General features: G+C 40.8%; 1 protein-coding gene across 1 annotated transcript; it reads right to left on the bottom strand.

Annotated features, from left to right (window-relative positions):
• Positions 1–2,483: 2,483 nt before the first annotated feature.
• On the bottom strand, positions 2,484–3,650 carry LOC139451104 (acetylcholine receptor subunit beta-type acr-2-like). Its single transcript, XM_071232902.1, has one exon. It carries the CDS (start codon positions 3,648–3,650, stop codon positions 2,484–2,486), a length of 1,167 nt encoding a protein of 388 aa, XP_071089003.1.
• Positions 3,651–23,349: the final 19,699 nt, after the last annotated feature.

The raw sequence follows: 23,349 nt of genomic DNA, 5'->3' as shown, positions 1-23,349 counted from the left end.
CATTACATTTTGAACAGAAAAGACTGAGTACACAGTCCTTGCTAACGGGCTTATAATACTCAAGAAAATATGTCAAATCACACTTTGATAATGTGATTTATTAACAATCATATCATTTCAACATGAAAGTGAAATCTGACCTAATTAATTTCCTTCATTTTGTTTTTGGCTCTTTCGTAAATTGTCGTTTCTGAAATTATTGCTACCAGTGAGTGAGTGAGTTGGGTTTTACGCAGCTTTTAACAGTATTCCAATTATATCACGGTGTGTCAACTTAATTTGGGAGGAAAGCCAGAAGTGATGCAGGTCTCAGACGTTTACCACTTTGGTAAAACCCATGAGCACGGGTATGGTGCTGACAAACCTAGAAACATAATCGTGGCAAACCGGGATTCGAACCCACAATTATAGGTTTCTGGCATGCCCAAGGGATGCAACTCTGCACAGCGAATCAGAGCGCCTCAGACGACTGGGCCACCCGTGTCCCCTTATCGCTGCCAAGTGAGTGAGTGAGTGGGTGCTTTTAACAGTATTCCAGTTGTATCACAATGTATCTGCTTAATGTGGGAGGAAAGGCCGAAGTGATATAGGTCTTAGGCAGTTACCACTTTGGTGAAACCCACGAGCACATGTATGGTGCAGACAAACCTAGAAACCCAATCTGGACGAACTGGGATTTAAATTCAATTACTTTCAAGAAAATAAAACAAGAAGAAACAAGATTTCTAGTTTTAATCATATTTTTGACCATCTTAATCAAGCATTCTTCACTGTCATGTTAGAATTGTCATTAATGCTGTTATTTGCTACTAAAAGCTGTTTTACTGTCATGAATATTTCTTTTCTGTTTGTAACACAACAAAACAACAGTTCCTTTCGCACTTAAACTTTTTTAACCCACAGAAACATTACCACATGATATGTAGGTGAACCCGAAGATTTAAACAACACAGAGCGAAGTAAGACGTTTTTATTCTTGCTGAAACCTTTAATATTTTCCCGCTTCTATGTACTTGTATTTCCAGCAGTGTATTGAACTTTGGCTTGCCTGTACATATTGTGACATCATGCACAGTGTCATGTGACCCAACTTAGCCTCGGAGAAACTAGTTCCTGGATTCTCCGCTTGTTGTCGCTGCTCTCCCGTCCAGGTACGAACGAGAACCAGTCTACAAAGAGCTGTGAGGCACTGGGATTGTGACGACACATAGTAAGTGTGTTCAATGATGTACGGGCCGCGCATTATGATTTCCTTCACAAACAAGCAGTTGGAAGAACTGTATGATGATATTTCTGACTAAACGGGGTATGGATTTTCAAATTTCAAGAATCATTTCATCAAAAGTGAAAAAATATCATGGAAACCTGTAAACAACCAAGTTTGGATTTTGAATCTTTTATCAGTACAGATGGTGGACGGCACGATCAACGACTATGTCATTGGGCCGTGATACCACACAGTCAGCCAGGCAACACCCCATGTCAAGACTAACATATAGTCCCTCAAATATAGTTACGTACAGGGTGAAATGAAACTTATTCAACACAGTATCCGTCGAGGCTCAGATGTAGAGTTTATTGTATCATGAGGACAGACATATAAGACTCCATTGATATACTTGTCGGAACATAATGAAGCATCTGTGATACATATGTACATACGTGATCGTGTAATGTGCAAACAGGTGGCAAAACACATTAATACAGTTTTCGGCATTGTATCATGCAGACAGACATATACCCGGTAAGACTCCATTGATATGGTACTTGTCTGAACATAATGAACCAGCTATGGCTGATGAGTTTCACATCCTTACATGAACTCAACTACGTCAACACAGTATTTGCTACACTTGGCCACATGTGCTTATATTCACAACTGTGCTGCTTAAACACTTTCAGAGATTGTATGATATATTGTCATATCTGCACATTGATCACATGCGTTGGAGCTGATATGATGCCCGTACAGTGGGATCTAGTAACAATGGGGCGTTTCGAGAATAAAGCTTTCTATATTTCATGCTGAATAACAGTCACACAGTTCTGACATTTGAAGGAGGTCTCAGATTGGGCCAATTATCTCTCCCAGCAAATTTGTCAATTGTTTTCTGCTCAATCAATCTAGCAGATTCCAGTAACTACACAGATGCTGGTCTCGGCTTAACACTGATTGGAATGTCTAGTTTTAGACTGGAGTGAGTGAGTGAGTGAGTGAGTATGGTTTTACGCCGCTTTTAGCAATATTCCAGCAATATCACGGCGGGGGACACCGGAAATGGGCTTCACACATTGTACCCATGTCCGTCTAGACTGGAACTGGGCACCAAACCATGGAGCAGAGGCCCCCTTTAATAGGACTGCATGCAGTATAACCGAACTTAGGCTGACGACTAGTAGATAATAAACGAGTGACCGTACACAATCAGGATATATGGACAAACTGCTAAAGTTTTTCTTGCAGTGAAATGTCCAAATAAGTTTCACACAAACAGAGGAATGAACGACAACAGAGCAAATGCCAGGAACACCAAAAACAGTTTTCTCTCAAGTGATTTGATCCATCTCTTCCCTCTTATCTTCGGGACTTTGGTCACGTTGTCGTCCGATTCAGTCGGAGACACCTTTGCGCCGTTGGAGCCCTGAATTTCGAGACGTGATCCACCATCCCTTGTAGACGTTGTCCCAGCAGGTGTCACCCCAGTGATGGACAGATTCTTGTCATCTGCTTCATGATACATGTTGAGGAGGCAGAGTGTTGTCAGGATGGCTGCACAGCTTTGGCAGAACACCAGAATCAGATAAATGGCGAGGCGAGACGGAATTCCCGACTTGGGCAACACTTCATTGATGAAATTAAGGAACACAGCGTACGTGACGAGGATTGAGATGAGGTAGGAGATCTTCTCTCCCGACTCGGCAGGCAGAAGGAAGGCACAGGCGTTCATCAGGGACAACAGAGACATGGGTGTGATGACTGTCAGAAGATAAAATGTGTACTCTCGTGACAGTTTAAACTTGATTTTAACAACATTTATCAATCCAAAGTGTTCAGGAATTGTGTCAATACGTGAAGAAATATTATTTACCTTCCACTCAACACTCTTCCCTGTGACCCTTTCAAAAGCTAGGGAATTAACACTGCTGCTTTGGAAACTGTAGCCTGCCACTGAATTAAGGATGATGTTACACTGTTGCTGGTCGAATGGATAACGTGTGACATCGATGTAGCATTGAGTGTGGAACAGGTCATTGAGAGACATTAAAACATCACCAGTCCCCTTGGTGTATATGTAGGCATTCTTGAAATCTGGTGGGGAGCCAGCATGATTGGAAAACAGTAATGTCGGTGTCCATATTTCACTGGACTTTAATTGGAGATGAGTAGGATTCTCAGGTGATGAACTGTTCCATGCAAGAAGCGGATCGTACCATTTCAGAAGCAGCGTCCCAAATACAGTGAGGACTTGATTGGTGACGTCCAAATCCTTGATGTATGTTAGGAAGAAGTGTACATCCACACTGACATCGTCTGATCTCTTTGAAGAATATGGCGGAATGTCCATTGGATAACCACGGAGGAGAGAGTCTCGAAACATCTGGTGTTTTAACCTGCTCGATGTGTTCTGTGGCACAACGAATGGCACCATGGATATAAGCAAAATTACAGTAACCAGCATTCTACAATCCCTGTGTGTTTCCCTCTTGCCAGGAAATGTTCTGTGAGCGCGGCGCAGTTCAAACAGAGCTATTCACTGTATTCAAATGTTTGTACGTGTATCCGAGGCAATGCATTGCTTTTAAGTTGACATTTCTAAAAAATGATACTCTTTGCAGACTAATGCAATGAAACGAATCAACAAACCATAAAATGAAAGACCCTAAAAGGAGCCAAGTTATTTTGTTTGGAGCAACGACACTTTAGTATTCAGGACTCGCCTAGTGAACGATTTGTTTTGTTGGGTAAACCCCAACCCTCCAATATGTCAGGTCTGTAACTACAATAATCATTATCAATTTATCACTAAGCATTTCAGTGGATGGACAATTGATCGTGTCCTGTCATCACAACTTATTCAAATAGCATCGCATGGCCTCTTGTATGTTTTGTGCAGGAGTAATCAAGACATGGCACCGGATACACATGATGGAGTCCCTGGTGAGTCCCTGTGGATACAGGAATCAATCATTATTGAAACCATGCTTTCATTGCCTTTACCCAGGGCTACATAGCGAGGTAATGGTTGGCAAGGACAGTACAGCACGTATTTCAGCATCAAGTCGGACATACGGAACATGTCACCACCAGGTCGCACAAACAGGAACATTACTGAAATCATGGCTTCATTGCCTTCACCCAGGGCTACATTGCTACATCACTATTTGACACAACAGAACGTTTCATATATCATTGAATATAAGTTAATCTAATTTAAACAAGCATGAAATACTCACATCCCCCGCCAGTATGACATGTCAGGTGTGTGCAATGCATTAGCTCCTGTGAACTATGTTCACTGGGCCTTTTTGTAAAGAAATTTAGTACGTTTTTCAAGATCTGCTCTGGAAACGAGGACTACCTCCATTTTCAGTCTAATTCAAAGTCGTTGCCATGGAAACTCGATAAATAACTTCTTTTTTTTAATCCAAAACTATCCAAAGGCACCAGTTCACCACTAGACCTATCAATGTGCAAAATATGGTGAAGAAAAATGGTATGGTTTTCAAGATCTGCTCCGGAAACGAGGACTACCACCATTTTCAGTCTAAATCAAAGTTGTTGCCATGGAAACTAAAAGAATATAGTTTTAAAAAATCCAAAACTATCAAAAGGCACCAGTTCACCACTAGACCTATCTATGTGCCAAGTTTGGTGAAGAAATATGGTATGGTTTTCAAGATCTGCTCCGGAAACGAAATGAGACGGACGGACGGACGGCACCCATTCCTATATCCCCCTTCCACTTCATGGCGGGGGATAATAAAGGTCATTTCAGCAGCAGGACACCATCTTCCTGAGGCAAGGGAGTTTACTGACTTTAAAAGTCCAGTTTCCACCCTTGCCAAACTAGGCTGGAATTCCTGGGCTCAATCATAGCGCCACCAGTGGCTGTTACAAATTAAGTCACTTCTATGCCTCTCCTATGGACTAATATCAGATTCCACCTCACGTATCACTTGCATTTGCCTCAAACAAAATGGCAGCCCCCAGTCAAGACAATCTGATCGATAATCAAGATCTATGGTGTGAGAAAACGGGTTTACATCACGAAGTGCATCAAATCACGTGAGCACCTTGACTAAATCTTCAAAAGATTTGGAAATTACTGTTCACAACGAGTTGGCAGTGCACATGCTGTGCAAATCCTGCAATCGACCAAAATCTGTACGGCAGTTTACGAACCGGATTTCGATTTCGTTGCGAGATTTTGATTTGACTATGCATAGACTCGTTAGTCCAGCCAAAATGTAACTCCATAATACCAGCCTCGTTCAGCAAGGGCAAAACTGGACTTTTATAGTCAGTTAACGCTCTTGCCTCGGGAAGATGGCAGGACACACAAACTATACATATCTCTACCAGGTCAGAAGATACAGGACATGTCATGTCACAGATACAGAACATTTCACAATCACTTAAAACATACAGACAATTTTAACATGAGGTCAGACAAACAGAACTATCCAGTGACAGGTCAGTCAGACAGAAGTCTCATCACCAAGCCAGACAAAATGCCATATGGCGATTGTCAATGACACACCTTTTTAAATATCATTCAATGGAGGATTAATTTTATTTTATTTTTCTAATTTTACCTCCAGGTTACACGTACAAACATTTCTGCATAAGGTCAAACTTACACTCTACCATCAGGTTGAACATTTCACAATTAGGCCAGATTTATAGAAATTTCACATCCAGGCCACACATGCAGAACATTTCAGCAACAGGTCAAAGTCAGCATTTCATCAAAAGATTCCACATACAGAACATGTCCCCATCAAATGACATTGACAAAATCTGTCAAAATTACAACTCTTCCCTTACCAAACTACTAGATCAGCATGCACTAGCAGTCGAAAAGCAGATTCTTAGTAGATCATAGGCAGATCTACAAAGCAGTAGTGTATCAAGGACAGTGATAGTCAGCCAGGTGATCTTTAAAAGTTTCAAGGTTAAAAGGTCAAGAAGACTGACAAGATTCTGCCCAAATCACTAAGCTCCCGATGATGTGCCAATGATTTAAGCAATTTCTTGGTTAGCGAAATACAGAAACTTCAACATAGTCTTAATGAACAGACTATATCTGACAGTCATACTGACATTGTTCCAGAGTGTTCATGGGGCAAAGTATGAGTCAAGATCTGCTCCGGAAACGAAATGAGACGGACGGACGGACGGCACCCATTCCTATATCCCCCTTCCACTTCATGGCGGGGGATAATAAAGGTCATTTCAGCAGCAGGACACCATCTTCCTGAGGCAAGGGAGTTTACTGACTTTAAAAGTCCAGTTTCCACCCTTGCCAAACTAGGCTGGAATTCCTGGGCTCAATCATAGCGCCACCAGTGGCTGTTACAAATTAAGTCACTTCTATGCCTCTCCTATGGACTAATATCAGATTCCACCTCACGTATCACTTGCATTTGCCTCAAACAAAATGGCAGCCCCCAGTCAAGACAATCTGATCGATAATCAAGATCTATGGTGTGAGAAAACGGGTTTACATCACGAAGTGCATCAAATCACGTGAGCACCTTGACTAAATCTTCAAAAGATTTGGAAATTACTGTTCACAACGAGTTGGCAGTGCACATGCTGTGCAAATCCTGCAATCGACCAAAATTTGTACGGCAGTTTACGAACCGGATTTCGATTTCGTTGCGAGATTTTGATTTGACTATGCATAGACTCGTTAGTCCAGCCAAAATGTAACTCCATAATACCAGCCTCGTTCAGCAAGGGCAAAACTGGACTTTTATAGTCAGTTAACGCTCTTGCCTCGGGAAGATGGCAGGACACACAAACTATACATATCTCTACCAGGTCAGAAGATACAGGACATGTCATGTCACAGATACAGAACATTTCACAATCACTTAAAACATACAGACAATTTTAACATGAGGTCAGACAAACAGAACTATCCAGTGACAGGTCAGTCAGACAGAAGTCTCATCACCAAGCCAGACAAAATGCCATATGGCGATTGTCAATGACACACCTTTTTAAATATCATTCAATGGAGGATTAATTTTATTTTATTTTTCTAATTTTACCTCCAGGTTACACGTACAAACATTTCTGCATAAGGTCAAACTTACACTCTACCATCAGGTTGAACATTTCACAATTAGGCCAGATTTATAGAAATTTCACATCCAGGCCACACATGCAGAACATTTCAGCAACAGGTCAAAGTCAGCATTTCATCAAAAGATTCCACATACAGAACATGTCCCCATCAAATGACATTGACAAAATCTGTCAAAATTACAACTCTTCCCTTACCAAACTACTAGATCAGCATGCACTAGCAGTCGAAAAGCAGATTCTTAGTAGATCATAGGCAGATCTACAAAGCAGTAGTGTATCAAGGACAGTGATAGTCAGCCAGGTGATCTTTAAAAGTTTCAAGGTTAAAAGGTCAAGAAGACTGACAAGATTCTGCCCAAATCACTAAGCTCCCGATGATGTGCCAATGATTTAAGCAATTTCTTGGTTAGCGAAATACAGAAACTTCAACATAGTCTTAATGAACAGACTATATCTGACAGTCATACTGACATTGTTCCAGAGTGTTCATGGGGCGAGTCTCCAAAGGATATCAACCCTGATCGTTTAATTGGCAACACAATGGAGGAATTTAAACCATTCTCCGAGTTAGAGGTACGGAAATTGATCATGGACTCCAAACCAACATCCTGCCTACTTGATCCTATCCAACCAAATATCCAACATCCTGCCTACTGGATCCTATCCAACCAAATATCCAAACATCCTGCCTACTTGATCCTATCCAACCAAATATCCAACATCCTGCCTACTTGATGCTATCCAACCAAATATCCAAACATCCTGCCTACTTGATCCTATCCAACCAAATATCCAACATCATGCCTACTTGATCCTATCCAACCAAATATCCAACATCCTGTCATGACAAAGATGATCAATCTAAGTTTTTCATCGAGGGAAGTTCCGAGATGTCTCAAGGAGGCTATTGTCAAACCTCTCATAAAAAAACATATTCTGAATACAGGTCTTCTGGGAAATTACCAAACAGAATAAAGTTTACTCTTCATCGCCAAAGTGCTTTAAAAGGCAGTGACAATTCGACTCTCAGAAACATAGATGCAAAAACATAATGGATAAATTCTAATCTGCATTTAGAGCTGGCCACAGTTCAGAGACTGCACTACTGAGAATGCGAAATGAGGCAATATAGATTTATTATGTCCTACATGGCCTGTCTTATTCATTTGACATTATAGACCAAGCAATATCATATGGAATAGTCCTAAAAGTATGAGTCAAGTCATCATTAAGTGTCTCACGAGTTACCACTGCAATACCGACAACACACAACTGATAAAGAGCTTCCACAAGACCCATCAAATCATGGGTGATTGTAAACAGGCTGGAATTAAATGACAATGAGACTGAGGCAGTGCTATTTGGAATCAGCTCAAAGCTTAAACAGGTAGGAATGTACAACATTCTTGTTAGGGACTCCTGCATGCCTTCTCTGATTCAGGGAAAAGTCTTGGGGTTCATCTGGACTGTGGCCTTACAATGGAACAGCATGTAAGCCACATCTCCAAGACTTCTTTCATCTCTGGAACATGGGACGCATTCAACATATGGTCACAAGAGATTCTGCACATCTGATGGCCAGATCTTTAATCCTATTAAGGCTTGACTATTGTAAGTCTGATAGGTAACATCACAAATGTACAACTCAAGGGGCTTCAACCAATACAAAACACAATTCCACATATTGTTACAAGAACTTCAAAATGGACCCGCAAAACTCCTTCTCTGACGTCACTGCATCGGTTGCCTCTCAAAGCTAGAATTGATTTGAAACTATTGACATTAGCCTACAAATGCTTCAATGAATCAACCCCACTGTATCTGATGGAACTTTTGCCTAAATATAAGCCAGCTAGATCAATCCATTCTGAAACACCTAATGCAAGTTGCAGAAACCGGCTTGAAACACTTTGGTCATATATTTTTCAAATACTGTGCTCCTACACTATGGAACAATCTACCAACAGAACTTTAGCTCTCACCATCACTACCATCATATAGACCTACCTTTTCAAGCAGTACTATTCAGTCTAACATGAACACCCCTCACCCCCAGACACGACATTTCCCTTGCCGTAGTATAACCTGCTTCAACGTGTGTAGTGAATTGAGGATTAACTCGGTGAATCTGGTGCATAGTATTGGACTTAGCTCAGGGCCCTAGCTCCCTCTACACACAGCCCTGGCAGGGAATGGGAACCAAAACTTAGTCGAACCGACCCAGAACTTTTCTAAGAATGTGAAGACTCCCCAACACTGCAGCCTTCTGTAATTAGCAGATAGCCAGAAGGGCTGAATTCCTGGTAGCAAACCCAGGTACTCTCCCAATGTCAGTCAACGGATTAGGAAGTACCAATCCTAAGGCACCGAAAGCAATGAGCAGTCATACAACTTGGGATGCAAGCGTGACATTTCAACAGTGAGGTCCACATATTTGCCCTAAATCTTGGCAATCACATTAGCGTCAAAAGGGCCAGAAAATTCAATAATATAAATGATTTTATTGGACTTATCAAAAAAGATAAGATGAGGTTTGTTAACATGGATATGTCTTAGGCTGTATAGGGGCCTATTCCAAAGAATTTTGTATTTGTCATTTCCATGACAACCTCTACATGTTCTTGGCTGTACCATGGATGGATTATTTGTATTCCCGATGCAACACTTTGGACATGTCCAAATGAGAGTAGTGATTAGGGTAAATTTCCGGAGCTTAACCCATAAGCAGTTCAACAGTATTGTGAAACTTCACATGATAATCAGACAAATGCCCAACGGGTGCCCTCTCTAAGAAATGAGCATGTTTGAACTTTATTCAAACTTTTGAGTTTTTGCGGTTCTCTGGAAAAAAAATCAACTGAAGGTGATATTGGAATCCAGAGCAAAACGTAGGTTATACCTAACAGTTTGAGAACTGGACATAAAGGGAATATGTTTTATTTAAAAGGTATAATTCTGTTAGGAGGATTTGCACAATTATCAAGCGCATGTGCCATTACCCATATACATCGAACAAGGAAGCTGCTACATATGATATGGCAATTTTAACCAATTCACTTCAATTTCACATTCCACAGATGTAAGCGGCCTTTCATATGAAGGTTGAGTGTTATTAATCAACTGAAGAGTACACTGTAGTCAAAATCACGCAGGCTGTTTCGACATTGTTGCTATGTTACTAATCGTGTTTGACATCGTATATACTGATGCCTACTTGCTGTCTGTGGCTGGACCTTGATGCTGTGCATCACAATTATCTTGTATCACTTCAGCTGTCATAATGAGGGGTTACCTCGAAAGTGTGTCAGATAACCTCACTGCGCAATCGTAACTATTTAGACAAGAAGTTCCCAAGATGGGGTGATCAGACTCGGTAACTTGCCATCGTACCTCGAAAGAGTTTCAGATAACCTCACTGCACAATCGTAACTATTTAGACAAGAAGTTCCCAAGTAGCCTATGCTAATGGATGGGGTGGTCAGACTCGGTAACTTGCCATCGTACCTCGACAGCGGGGATTGTTGCTTACAATATCCATTACTGGTTTGCATGGTGATGTCTCGATTTTGTATGAGCAGCTGTCATATAAGTGGAATATTGCTTCGTGCGGCATTAAACAACAAAGAAGCTTTAATATTCAATGATCGTTCAGATTTAAGGTGTTATAAAAAAAGTAAGAATTACAATGATATCAACCAAAGTAAAGACATGTGGCTGAGTACAAAATATATGCCAGATATAACATAAATAGCATTAACCCATACAAGTATCTTACACTCATTTAGGTAATTTATAACCCATAATATATAATCTTATATATCTTTGCGTTTTTTATTTGTGGTTGTGAATGTTTATTGGGGAATCTGTTTTTCTTCCAGCAACCTGTATTGGTTTGTTCAGTTATCTTTTGTTAAGGTAATAAAGGTATGTGACAGGTATCTGAGACAGAGGTGTTTGTGTAGAGGTATCTTAGAAACCAGATAATCACCCAAATATATATTCATAAAGTTAAATCCGTTTAAAATATATTACCACTACCCTAGTTTTGATATTTATAATCCATCTACACAAAAAAACCTCGTTTATATGCTAATAAAGCAAAGTTAAACATCACTTTACAAATTCTAATATTTTAGTACATGTATGTTTTTAATTGAAAGTATAGAGTGTCCTTACTTTTGTCTCGTCTTGATAACAGGTAATTCTATATAGCTAATTATATCATTTGTTATATTGTTAATATTTCGGTATATCATCAAAATGGATATTACACTGAATGCAGTTTTGGAAAGCCAAGACAAGTGATAGCTCAAATGAACACATGTCGTAATCAACCAACATTGCACTACAAGTAACAACGTCAATTAATATAATACAATTCTCTTCTCCGTATACACTGGGGTGTGGAACCGACACTCTACATTTTTCCACATTTCATAAACAAAAGCGTATTCCCAAAATGAAATTAAATATTGATCCTGATGCGGCTTCTGATTGTTTCGACGCATGTCGGCCTTCGAGAGTGGGACAGGCCTGGTTGTAGATTACGGAAACATGTGAGTGGTTATCGAAGCATTCAGTTGAGAAAGGTATGGAACAAACATGTTTCGCTGCTTATTGTCATTGTCAGATTCAATAACAATAAAGCTTCGGTGCTATCCCTAAGTAGTCGTAATTATTTCAGCATGTTATCCAACTCACTGATGGTTTCGCAAATAAAGGAGAACTTAAATACACAGCTGCATGCAATCATCACTCATCTTCCTTTTAAACTAGAATACGTTTTTCATCGAAATACAGACATCGATTACTAGAGGTTTTGCAGATGATAGTCAGTCATTAAGCCTGATGGCATATGTTCCATCAGACAAGTTTGCATAAGAAATACTGCACTATCTCCAAACGGTCATGCAAAACAACACTTTCGAATGTCAAACACAATAATTTTTTTAAAAAACTATAACGCTCCCGTACATATTAATGCAATGGCATGGTATTTGTATATTACTTTATATTTACATAAAAAAACCTATACGACCAACCATGCATATGAGAACATACACTCTTAAAGAAAGGTAGGGATCATGAAATGTAAATGTTAATGCCCAGTATTAAAACACAGAAACGCGCGGTCGACAAAACATTCTTTGCAAGACCGTTTATGTCTGTGAAACTCAAGTCCAAAACCAAAAGTTTGTACGTGCCTCACGCTGAAGTTCGAAGTCAGCGTTCAGTGGCCAGTACGTTCTATGTTTCCCAGTCTGTGATTAGCAGACCATGAACAGATATCGTCTACTTGCAGCTCGACGACCACGTGTTGTGCCGCCCCTTACAAATCGTTATATAGCCAACAGACGTCAATGGTGTACGCAACATCAAAACCATTCATTTTGTGTGGTCGTGCCTGGCAACGTCGAAATGAACGTCCTGATGATAAATGTGGTGGTGGATCGGTTATGGTATGGGGTGGCATGGCTATGACTAAGTGCAAGGAAGTGGCACTTGACAGTATTATCGGGACAACATTCTGACATCCTATGTTGCACCCTTTGCAAGGCGCGTGGGTAAAGCTTTGTGGTTCAGGAAGACAAGGCCCATGCTCACCGTGGACAAATCGCCAATGTTCACCTCCTGCACTGCAACATCCATAGAATGCCATGGCCAGAACCTTTCCCCCATTAAACACGTCTGCGACATCATAGGGAGGCATGTGCGTCAATGTCATAGGCCTCCGACCATGAGGTGTGGGACAGACTCCCTCAAATTGACATTGGGAGACTCATACACTATACCTTGTCGAGTGAATGAATGTTTGATAAAACATTACGGTATTACTCACTACTATTCCAAAAACATCAACATTAAAATTTCCCACCTTACCCCTTTCGCACTTCAAGATTGTTGGGCGTCATAACATCTCCTGTCCTATTTCACTACCGATTATAATGTGTTCCCAATTAGTTTATTATTATCCTGCAACTATTACTAGAAACACTATTGTCGGGAAAACTATATCTTACAATATTGAAAGTTATTTCTCTTTGGCTGTTATTGAACGATATCAAATCATCAATGTACCTGAAGCTTATGTTTAACAACTTTACCAAATTGCCTTGTTTTGACTTTGCCAGTCCGAGCAGAAATTCCGATTCATATGCATAAAGAAAAGGATTAGCAAGAAAGGGAGCACAATTTGTGCCCATGGGGGGATGCCTACCTCTTGCCTATATGTCTTACCCCAAAATGTTACATAGATGCTATCAATGAGAAAGTCCTGCATTTCACAAATTGCTTTCTCAGTAAACTTCAGACGACAACCTCATTGCTAACGGGACCACCCTAAAGTATGGCTAAATACCGCTGTTTATAGCTGAAGACTAGTGTCAGTATTGTACGACATGAGAAAGTCTGAGGGACTGCTTTTTTCCCCCCAATGTTTGTGTGGCCCCAACACAGTGGTCAGTGTGTATGATTTTTAATAATGTGTTCTGAAATAGATTTCATAGTGTTATTATTCAAAGGGCTTATTGACAGCCATTGTAATACGCATCTATACTTAGGATATCAATAGATTGATGTTAATGTAATATGCTTGATGTTTATGTGAAAAGGCATGTTAATGTTGATTTATCTAATGGAAAATAATAAAGTTAGATACTTGGTTTTAATCTTATTTCCTTCACTGTCATCGTAGACTTGCCATTAACGCGTTTTAGTCCTTTCCAAAACTATTTGCAGTTATCATATAAGTACAATGTATCATAATTTTCCTGTCTGAACTTTTGTATGAATAATGTATATAACCTTTGGCCACTGCTAACACCTGATGAAAAGAACAAGCTTCCTAACAAAAGTAACATGCATGTTTACATGACCTGCAAACATAGACACATCCTGCAGCCTAAGTCAAATTATCCTCATTTTCTGCCTACTTAACCAGCTCACCCAAATAACGTTATGACAAATATAATAATCTTGTTTGTATTTCCACTTCTCAGTTAGTCAGAGATCTGTAAGCCATCAAATAAAAACAGCCTTCTCACAGTTTGAGGGTCACCAAGCACCTTGGCACCCCCACCACTATAAATGCAGGACCTCATACTCAGCTTCATGGAGTGGGGCTCCAGTGGCAGTGGCCTACCGGGTTGGTGACTACTCCCTCAGGACTTCCTACAAATCCAGTACATCCATCCTCTCCATCTCCTTTGACTTAGGTCAAAGGAAAAGGCCTCTGGTCAAAGCTCCGGCCAAGACCAAGCCTATGGAGAAAACCACCCCGGCCCCTACCCCTGCTGCACCACGCCCGGTACTGAAGGCCAGGCCGCCCCTCCCGCCCCCAACAGCAGCATTGGAACTCGCTCCCCTCGAATCCAGAGGGGAGGAGCCCTTTCACACGCCTGTAGGGACAGGACACGGAAGGAAGAAGAGAAAGAGGAGAAGTATCTTCTCCCCTGACTCTCCCCCCCTCCCATCACCCCCAACAAGCAAGACCACGGAAACACAGACCGCCGTAACACCAGGCCCCTCCCTTAACACCAGCCAAGTCCAAACTGACCCGGTTCCAGAACCAGTTGTTTAGGAAGACGTCCGTATCGACCTTGCCCAGAAGGCCAGCCTCATCCTGGAGCAGCACAAGGTCCACCCTAACCCCTGCTACCAGCATGAGAGCGGCAAGGTATACCCTAGCAACCGGCCACGCCCACCCATGGTGCTGGTGCAGTACTGGGGAGAAGAGCGATTTGAACATGAAATCCACAGCTACCAGGATCTCTCAGATTTCCTGGTCGACTGCAATCTTCAAGTCAGCCCTCTTCATCACCAACGCTGCCGCCTGCCTCACCACCGCACTGTTCCAAGCTCTCCCTCCAGGGAAGCTTGACCTAGCCAGGAGGCTCCTGGCTGGGGAAAAACAGTCAGCTCCAGCTTCCACCACCACACCAGCTCGCCAGCCGCCGTGCCTTCCCAAGCCTGACCCCCTCCCCCCCCAACCAAGCCCAACTTTTTCCATATTATTATTATTCTCTTATCACCCCCTCCCTCCCAGCCAAAACCCACCCCCCTAGATTATCATTTTAGGTTTACCTAATTTACATTTTTTGGGGTCGCACTTCTTTATTTATTCATTACGCTTTTTTCCCCAATAGTATAAGTGCTTCCCCGTGTGCGAGATAAAGTGTAATTTATTACACGCGGAAAGCGCACGTTAAATCTCCGAATGAACGAACGAACGAATCAAGGGCATTCCAATTGAAATCATGGCTTCATTGCCTTCACCCAGGGCTACATTGCTACATCACTATTTGAAACAACAGAACTTTTCATATATCATTGAATATAAGTTAATCTAATTTCACCAGCAGGACACCATCTTCCTGTGGCAAGGGAGTTAACTGACTATAAAAGTCCAGTTTCCACCCTTGCCGGGCTAGGTTAAAACAAGAATTGCAGTTAGACCCGCTATCTGTCATAGATCTCCTAAAGCCAAGAGATGCAATAGCGAAGGCAAAACTAACTCTATTTCTGAGAGATGGACAGCTGCTCGAATGTATATAAACAGAGCAGCCAAGGATAAAAATGAAATTATATCAACATACGAAAATAGAAATCATATCAATACAAAAAAAGAAATTATGTTAATACCAAACTCACAATAGATATGTGTACCCTACTCACACACATGAGTCCCAAAGAGGGACAGGTCAGCGAAATTGCTAAGGCAGAAGGCGACCTCTTAAACACTTAATATCTTTAAACAATGGCTTATCCAAAGAAAGTTGAATACTTCACGCTGCAGAAAGGTGGTCAGCAAGTCATCTTACATGGCTTCAGATATAGACAAAAACCAGCGACTGACTTGTGTACACTGAAAATGTGTACAGCGCCAAGAATTAGTCTACAACTCAACACAATGCAGTTTATTCTGCAACCATAACATCGACAGAAAAACCAGAAGGCCCGGTTCAACCAAAAGTTTGAATAAACAAAATGAAGCAGATGGATATAGTGGCGCAGATCAAGTCTTAATAACAAACGAAAAACGAATAACGAATAATGAACCCGCTGCTAACTTCAGGCCCCGTGTAATATATGACAGCAGGTCCACTGCTAACTTAGATAGATATGATATTCATACCACACACACATTAAAACAGAGACCCATGAAGATCAGGGGTAGAATAGGTCCTCAGCAACCCATGCTTGCCGCAAATGGCGACTATGCTTGTGGTAAGAGGCGACTAAAGGGATCAGTTGGTCAGGATTGCTGACTTGGTTGATGCATGTCATTGTATCCCAATTTTGAGGACCGGTGCTCATGATGTCAATCACTGGATTGTCTAGGCCAGACTCGATTATTTACAGATCGCCGTCATATAGCTGGAATATTGCTGAGTGCGGCGTTAAACAACAAACACAAGTGTTGCATAACCCCCCATATGCACTGGAGTTTAATACTAAATATCAGCACTGATATTGCAATTAGTCACCATACGGTATACAATCCAGGATTCTAAATAAGCCTATTACTTACTGACATAATCTCCATGAAACCATCTGCTGTGAGAATTATATACTTGAGTAGGTGTTATAAGTAGTAGTACAATAATATAGCTGGAATATTGCTGAGAACAGCGTTAAACAACAAACAAACCAAACCAAACAGAATGGATCTGTTAGTCTCAATATGCACTGTAGAATAACTGAGTTTAAGCCCTTGCAGGTTTACTAACTGTGTAACATTGTTTCTACAGCGGAGAATGAGTTGGTATGAACTTGTTACACTGTAGAACACTGTTTCAGTTAGCACCACTGTGAGCAGTATAACACTGTATCCGAATTGTATCAGAAAATGTTGCAGGTCAGTGGAAATTACTCTGAAAGGCTGAATGTGTCAGTTACAGCTTTTGTATTTCTTCAGAGGAGGGACGGGTGGGTGGGTGGGTGGGTGTTGTTGTTGTGGGAAGGAAAGGAACATACATAATTTTACTCTCTTCAATACGTAGTCGATAATGGCCCCAATCCCGCAGTAGAGCTGCCTCCTTTCAATCATTGCATCTTACCAGATGGCATAATATGACACTGACATTGAACACGAGAACATTAACAATATTATTTTGGATTATTGATGGTGAAATATTCATTTATTTTTTATCTCTTTGAAATGACGTGTCAATGCAGTCGACTTCTTTTCAGTCACTGTGGGCGACATTGTGAATAAATGTTTGTGACATGCCGACTACACCGTTGTTTAATTGGGCGTGGCAGAAAGAGTGAACAGAAACTGAAGCTCTCTCGTCGACAGAGCATTTCTGGATTTTCTGTCGCTGTAAAGACAATTCACCTTTGCATGTGGTGCTCTATGTAACCTAAATATTACTTACCTACACAATGTGAAAACAACTCTTCATATTCCTCTCTTGGATAACGGGCAATCGGTGACTTTAGGTGACAGGCGCAAGGGAGCAATAGCTGCATGAAAGTCGTACAATTCTGAAAGGATTTGAACGCAATGGAACGTTGGCAGCGTTACGGTGGTCCCTGAATAGAAAAAATAAATATATATATGGAAACATGACAATGACCCAGACCAGTGTAAATGGAACGTGAGCTAGCAAAGCTGTTTTGTGAAATTTTGTAAAAGGAATTCTCCCAGGCGTGGTGTATAAAAACTAGTTCCTAAAAAGTTAAAAATGATCGTTCCCCATTTTTGGATTGCCAGTAGTGTCTGGAACAGTCTCTTGAATTATCCAGCGGCTGTTATTTGTCCAAAATGTCTATATTCGCTACGCGGTACTGTGCGAAACTATGTACTATTTTCTCTTTTCTGGGGGCCATCTTCAACAATCTCTTGACGATCTATTTGTTCCAAGAAAGGTTTAAAGGTGTATAATGAGTGCCATTTTAAGTGAAATACATTGTTTGTGTGAGACAGTGGTAAGACGTAATGGCGAAGATGAACTAAACAGCAAGGTTTGAAAAAATCTAAACGAGGGGAGAATAAAAAGACGGGCAGCATAGACAAAACTAAGTCATGACATCTAAAATTGAACATTTATCACCTGCCCCGGTGGCTCACTGGGAAAACAGTGGGTCACCAAACTAAACACGATAAAGAAAACGTTTAATTTCTTGTTTTCGATTTAGAACATTGGACATATGAAACACAAGGTCCAAATTTCATCTGCTGCCCAACTCATCAGGTTTTTCTTCGAAAAAATATACCTCATACCCGGGCGCAGCATAGCAAGTGTGTCTGATTGGTTTAAATGCAGTTGGGACACTCCAAACGACCTCATTATGAGGACTCTAAATCCCAGATGGGCCTAATGACATAGACATAGAAATACACATACATTTTTTTCAGTATTGTACGACCACAGGCCCATAATACGTATACAATTCAATGGTGTATTTTCTTCCAAGCATGCTGGTATACTAGCAGTTGGTACAATATGTTTAAAAAGTTCCGCAATATTGTTCACAGATATACAGTATTAAATTAATAATACAGAAGATCAATAGAATGATAGTTGCAAAAGTAAATATGAATTGCCTATGTTGTAGTCTTCCTGTATCGAAATGAATTAGTCTACACCGATTTTTAAGACACTCAGTCATATATTTATATTGTAAGGGTACTCGTCCACATTCACCAAGTGCCATAGCAGTATTGGTGAACTTATGACCAGAACTATTGAGAATTTAAAGATTGTAATTTTATTTTATTTCTCACTCATTTCTCACGTATTAAATGTGAATATTAGTACAACATAACTCCAGCTTCAAAGACAGGTGAACACTAAGTATTTTGTCAAGTCACCATGGGCAGCAACGCAGGCTTCTAGGAGGCAGGGCATACTACTGAACAAAGAAGTTAGAAAGTCGTGGTTCATGCTGTCCAAATATCGGACCACCTCTTCTTTCATTTCAGCAATATTTGTCAGATGTTTTTATTGACACTTTCCTTCATAAGCCCCAAACATTTTCTATTGGATTTAGGTCAGGGCTGTAGCTTGGCCAATCTAATAATGTAATATTTTGGGTCCGAAACCATGCCTGAGAATGCTTTGAACGATGTTTTGGGCCGTTGTCTTGCTGGAAAATGTCCATAGAATACTTGAGCAGATGGAAGTAAATGTCCCTCAAGAATATCTGTGTACCGTTCACTGTTCATATTCCCTTCAAATACACACAGGGGCGTTGCCCCCAACACAGATATGCCACCCAACACGTGAAATTTTGGACTGTACTTTGGGCGCTGATACAAAGGTTTTTCAGTTTGTTTGGTCCAGAATTTTAGTGTATTAGGAAACAGCCACACAGAACTTTCATCTGAGAAAACCACATTGTCCCAGTTAAAATTTCTATGCTCTAAGCACCAGTTCAACCTTCGCTCCTTTTGTTCAGGTTTCATGATCGGTGATGGAATTCCTCGACTTTTCTCCCAACCTATTGCATGCAGCTCAGTTCTAATTGTCTCCTTACAGACAGCCACAGTTCCTCTATCAATATTATCCAGTCTTAAGTTTTCTAAACTCCTTCGTTTGTTTTTAGAAACAGGAATACAAAGCCGCCTCCTGTCACCGACTGTCAATTTTCTGGGCCTACCTGCGCCTCTCTTGTGCTCAGTGCCATCTCCACTTTCAATATTTTTCAAAACACGATAAACTGTGGACGAAGGGATGCCTGTTCTACTTGAAATCACTTTAGCTGATCTGATGTCCTTGTTATAATACTCTAAAATCAACCTCCTCTTCTCTAAATCATCCATACTGAGGATCACTGAAAATGACGTCTGCTAACAAGTAAACAAAGGGGGATAACTCTTGACAAACTAATGAAATAGGATTAACTGAGTTGTCTCTCTTGAATGAAACCAAGCACTTGATAGCTGGTCAATGTTTTTTATACTAGATATCCACTTAAACATATCCCTAAAATTCTCAATAATTTCTGGTCATACTATATTCAACTTGAGAAGCCTTTTACAGAAGTTTATGTACATAGTTTCAATAATTTTACAATTAATGATGCCTCAAATCTCTTTACCGTAACCCAGTATTTGTACAATTATAACATTAAACACTTTAAATATCAATATATGAAATCTTTCCAAATTTATGGTGATAAAGATATAATGACATGCAAGTTTTGTTTGCGTGTCCGTTAAAACAGCTTTGAGCCTTAGACCATGAGAGTGTAGGAGCAATGTTTTGTCCTCTATGACACCACTTTTCATAAGCGCGGAGTCGACCACCTTTACGAAATACCAATATTTTTTGTCTTACACAGATTTAGTCTCATACCAGTACTAACACACAAATCTTCAAGCACATTAATTGTCCTTTCTGATTGAATTGCTAGATACTCTAGATACAGTGTACATCAACTGCAAATGAAAGCTGAAACACTGGGGTAGTCGGAGGAGACGAAGATACCATTTACACCATTGATATCCAACATTAAACAACTGCTTCATAAAATGGTTATTATTAGTGGGTTTAAAGTGCAACCCTGACTGGCGTAAATATTACGACCAATGTAATCAGTCAATCCATTGCCTGTTCTAACACAAGAGGATAGATTAGAATTAATGCAACAAAATTTAGAAATTTTGCCCTGATACCAATAATTATACACCTCTGGAATTGAACTTTATCATTGACAAGATCAAATGCTTTTGCAAAATCGATAAAACACTAAATAAAATCTTCCCCTTTTTTCAGATAAATATTTTTTTATCATGGCCTGAAAATCTGGCCAACAGTTGAATAATTTGGCCTAAAACCGGCTTGCATTTCAGATAACATGTTCTTTCTATCACACCACAACTCCAGTCTTTTCTTGAACACAACACAGAGTATTTTACAAAATTAATCAATAAAGGATATTCCTCTGTAATTATTAGGCTCTTTGATATTTCATGACTTGTGCAGTGGACAAATGATGATGTTTCTCCACTGGGGAGGGAATGTACAACGGTCAAACAGTTTATTAAACAGTTTTCTTCGAGTTGGGGTATAGTTCTTTGTTGCTTGCAGTAATTCACCTTGAAGACCATCAGGTCCAGCAGTCTTTTTCTAATTCAACACTTTTAAACAAGAATATAATTCTTCCTCAGTAAATGGTCTATTTAGATCATTTACGTTTCTAAAATTTTCTGTCCGATGGAGATCTAAATTAATAGAAATCATACTTGAATAATCAAATACAGTGTCCCTGACATTAACAATATTTTTAAAATGGTTACACCACTGTTCAACTGAAAAATTCATGATGATTTTACGAATGTTTCTCCCTCTTTTAAGGGTTAACGTCTTGAAACTCGACGGGTGTCGGGGGGGGGGGGGGGGGTGTCGGCCTGGACCCTCCCACCACGTTGGCGCTCAGACTTTGAATTTTTCCCGATTTTCTCCAGGCCTTTGGGGCTCCGTTCCGTCAAGCCATGGCTGGCCAAAATACGTACGTAGGCTGAAATGTAAAAGATTGTGAACTCGACAGACGGGTCGGCCTGGACCCTCCCACCACGTTGGCAGTCCAACTTTGGATTTTTACTGATTTTCTCCAGGCCTCAGGGGCTCCGTTCCGTCAAGCCATAGCTGGCTAAAATACGTATGGAAGCCGAAAATAAAAATCGTGATAATGTCTTGAAACTCGACATGCGGGTCGGCGTGGACCCTCCCACCACGTTGGCGGTCAGACTTTGGATTTTTTAGGATTTTCTCCAGGCCTTAGGGGCTCCGTTCTGTAAAACCACGACTTGCCAGAATACGTACGTAAGCCAAAATTCAAAAATTGTGATAAGGTCTTGAAACTCGACAGGCAGGTCGGCCTGGAACCTCCCGCCACGTTGGCGGTCCAACTTTGGATTTTTCAGGATTTTCTCCAGGCCTTAGGGGCTCCGTTCTGTCAAGCCATGACTTGCCAAAATACGTACGTAAGCCGAAATGCAAAAATTGTGATACAGTGCTGTTGTCTGTGGATATTGCGAGTTGGGTTGACTGTAGTTGATTCTCCCTGTGAGAATGTTTCGACATCCGGGGATGTGCTGAACTATGAACTGTAGTTGCAGACGATCCACTAGATGGAAAAATCTGAATGTCTGTTGAAGTAGCGAGTGGGAGTGCGTTGCTCCCTGTTTGCGCCGGCGCCACACCACGGTGCTGTTGTCTTTGGATATTGTGAGTTGGGCTGATTGGGATATGCATAGACTCGTTAGTCCAGCCAAGTGTAACTCCATAATACCAGCCTAGTTCGGCAAGGGTGGAAACTGGACTTTTATAGTCAGTTAACTCACTTGCCTCGGGAAGATGATAAACTCCATTCAGAACAACCGTTGTAACCTCCCAATCTCATTAAAATCAGATCTTAGTTTTCGCTACCTCTAAACAAAGATCTGAGGACATCCCATTACGGGTCATGTCACAACCACCTTTCGGAATTTTGACCGACTAATGAAATGACTGACAAGAAATCGACATTGGCCAATCAGAAGGCAGCTTTTTTTAGCTTTACGACACTAGTTTCAAACTGGCGACTACGCTTCGAAACATATTTTGACGTATTCTCTATCAAAGATTTTAAAACTGATAAGAAGAACATTCTGGACTGTCTTATAGATGGCACAGATTGTATGGATAAAATCATAAAAAAACCTGTAACTGTCGTTCGGAATAACCTGTGTTAAATATATCGTGGTTGCATGATTAGAAAACACATTCCAACTGTCACATTCATGATCTGGTAAGCGACGCTCTGATTGGTTGGATGAAAGGTCGTTCTGACGTGACCCCTAATGGGATGTCCTCAGATCTTTGTTAAGCGATAACGAGAACTAAGATCTGATTTTAATGAGATTGTGTAACCTCTTCTGCTTCAGCCCAGGCATTCCTATGATGGCCATTGCCAAAGAGAACAAGAGTGAGTGAATTGGGTTTAACGCTGCTTTTAACAGTATTCCAGTTATATCGGGGCGTGTCAGCTTAATGTGGGAGGAAAGCCCGAAGTGATGCAGGTCTCAGACGTTTACCACT

Source organism: Haliotis cracherodii, unplaced genomic scaffold (assembly GCF_022045235.1).
Source record: "Haliotis cracherodii isolate W230 unplaced genomic scaffold, xgHalCrac1.p SCAF_8, whole genome shotgun sequence".
Classification (NCBI taxonomy): Eukaryota; Metazoa; Mollusca; class Gastropoda; order Lepetellida; family Haliotidae; genus Haliotis; species Haliotis cracherodii.
The sequence above is the reverse complement of the archived record's forward strand: the minus strand, read 5'-3'. Positions and strand labels throughout refer to the sequence as shown.

Bases quoted from the DNA above. Each gene is read 5' to 3' on its own strand.
- LOC139451104 (XM_071232902.1), bottom strand. From the start codon at position 3,650: ATGGTGCCATTCGTTGTGCCACAGAACACATCGAGCAGGTTAAAACAC.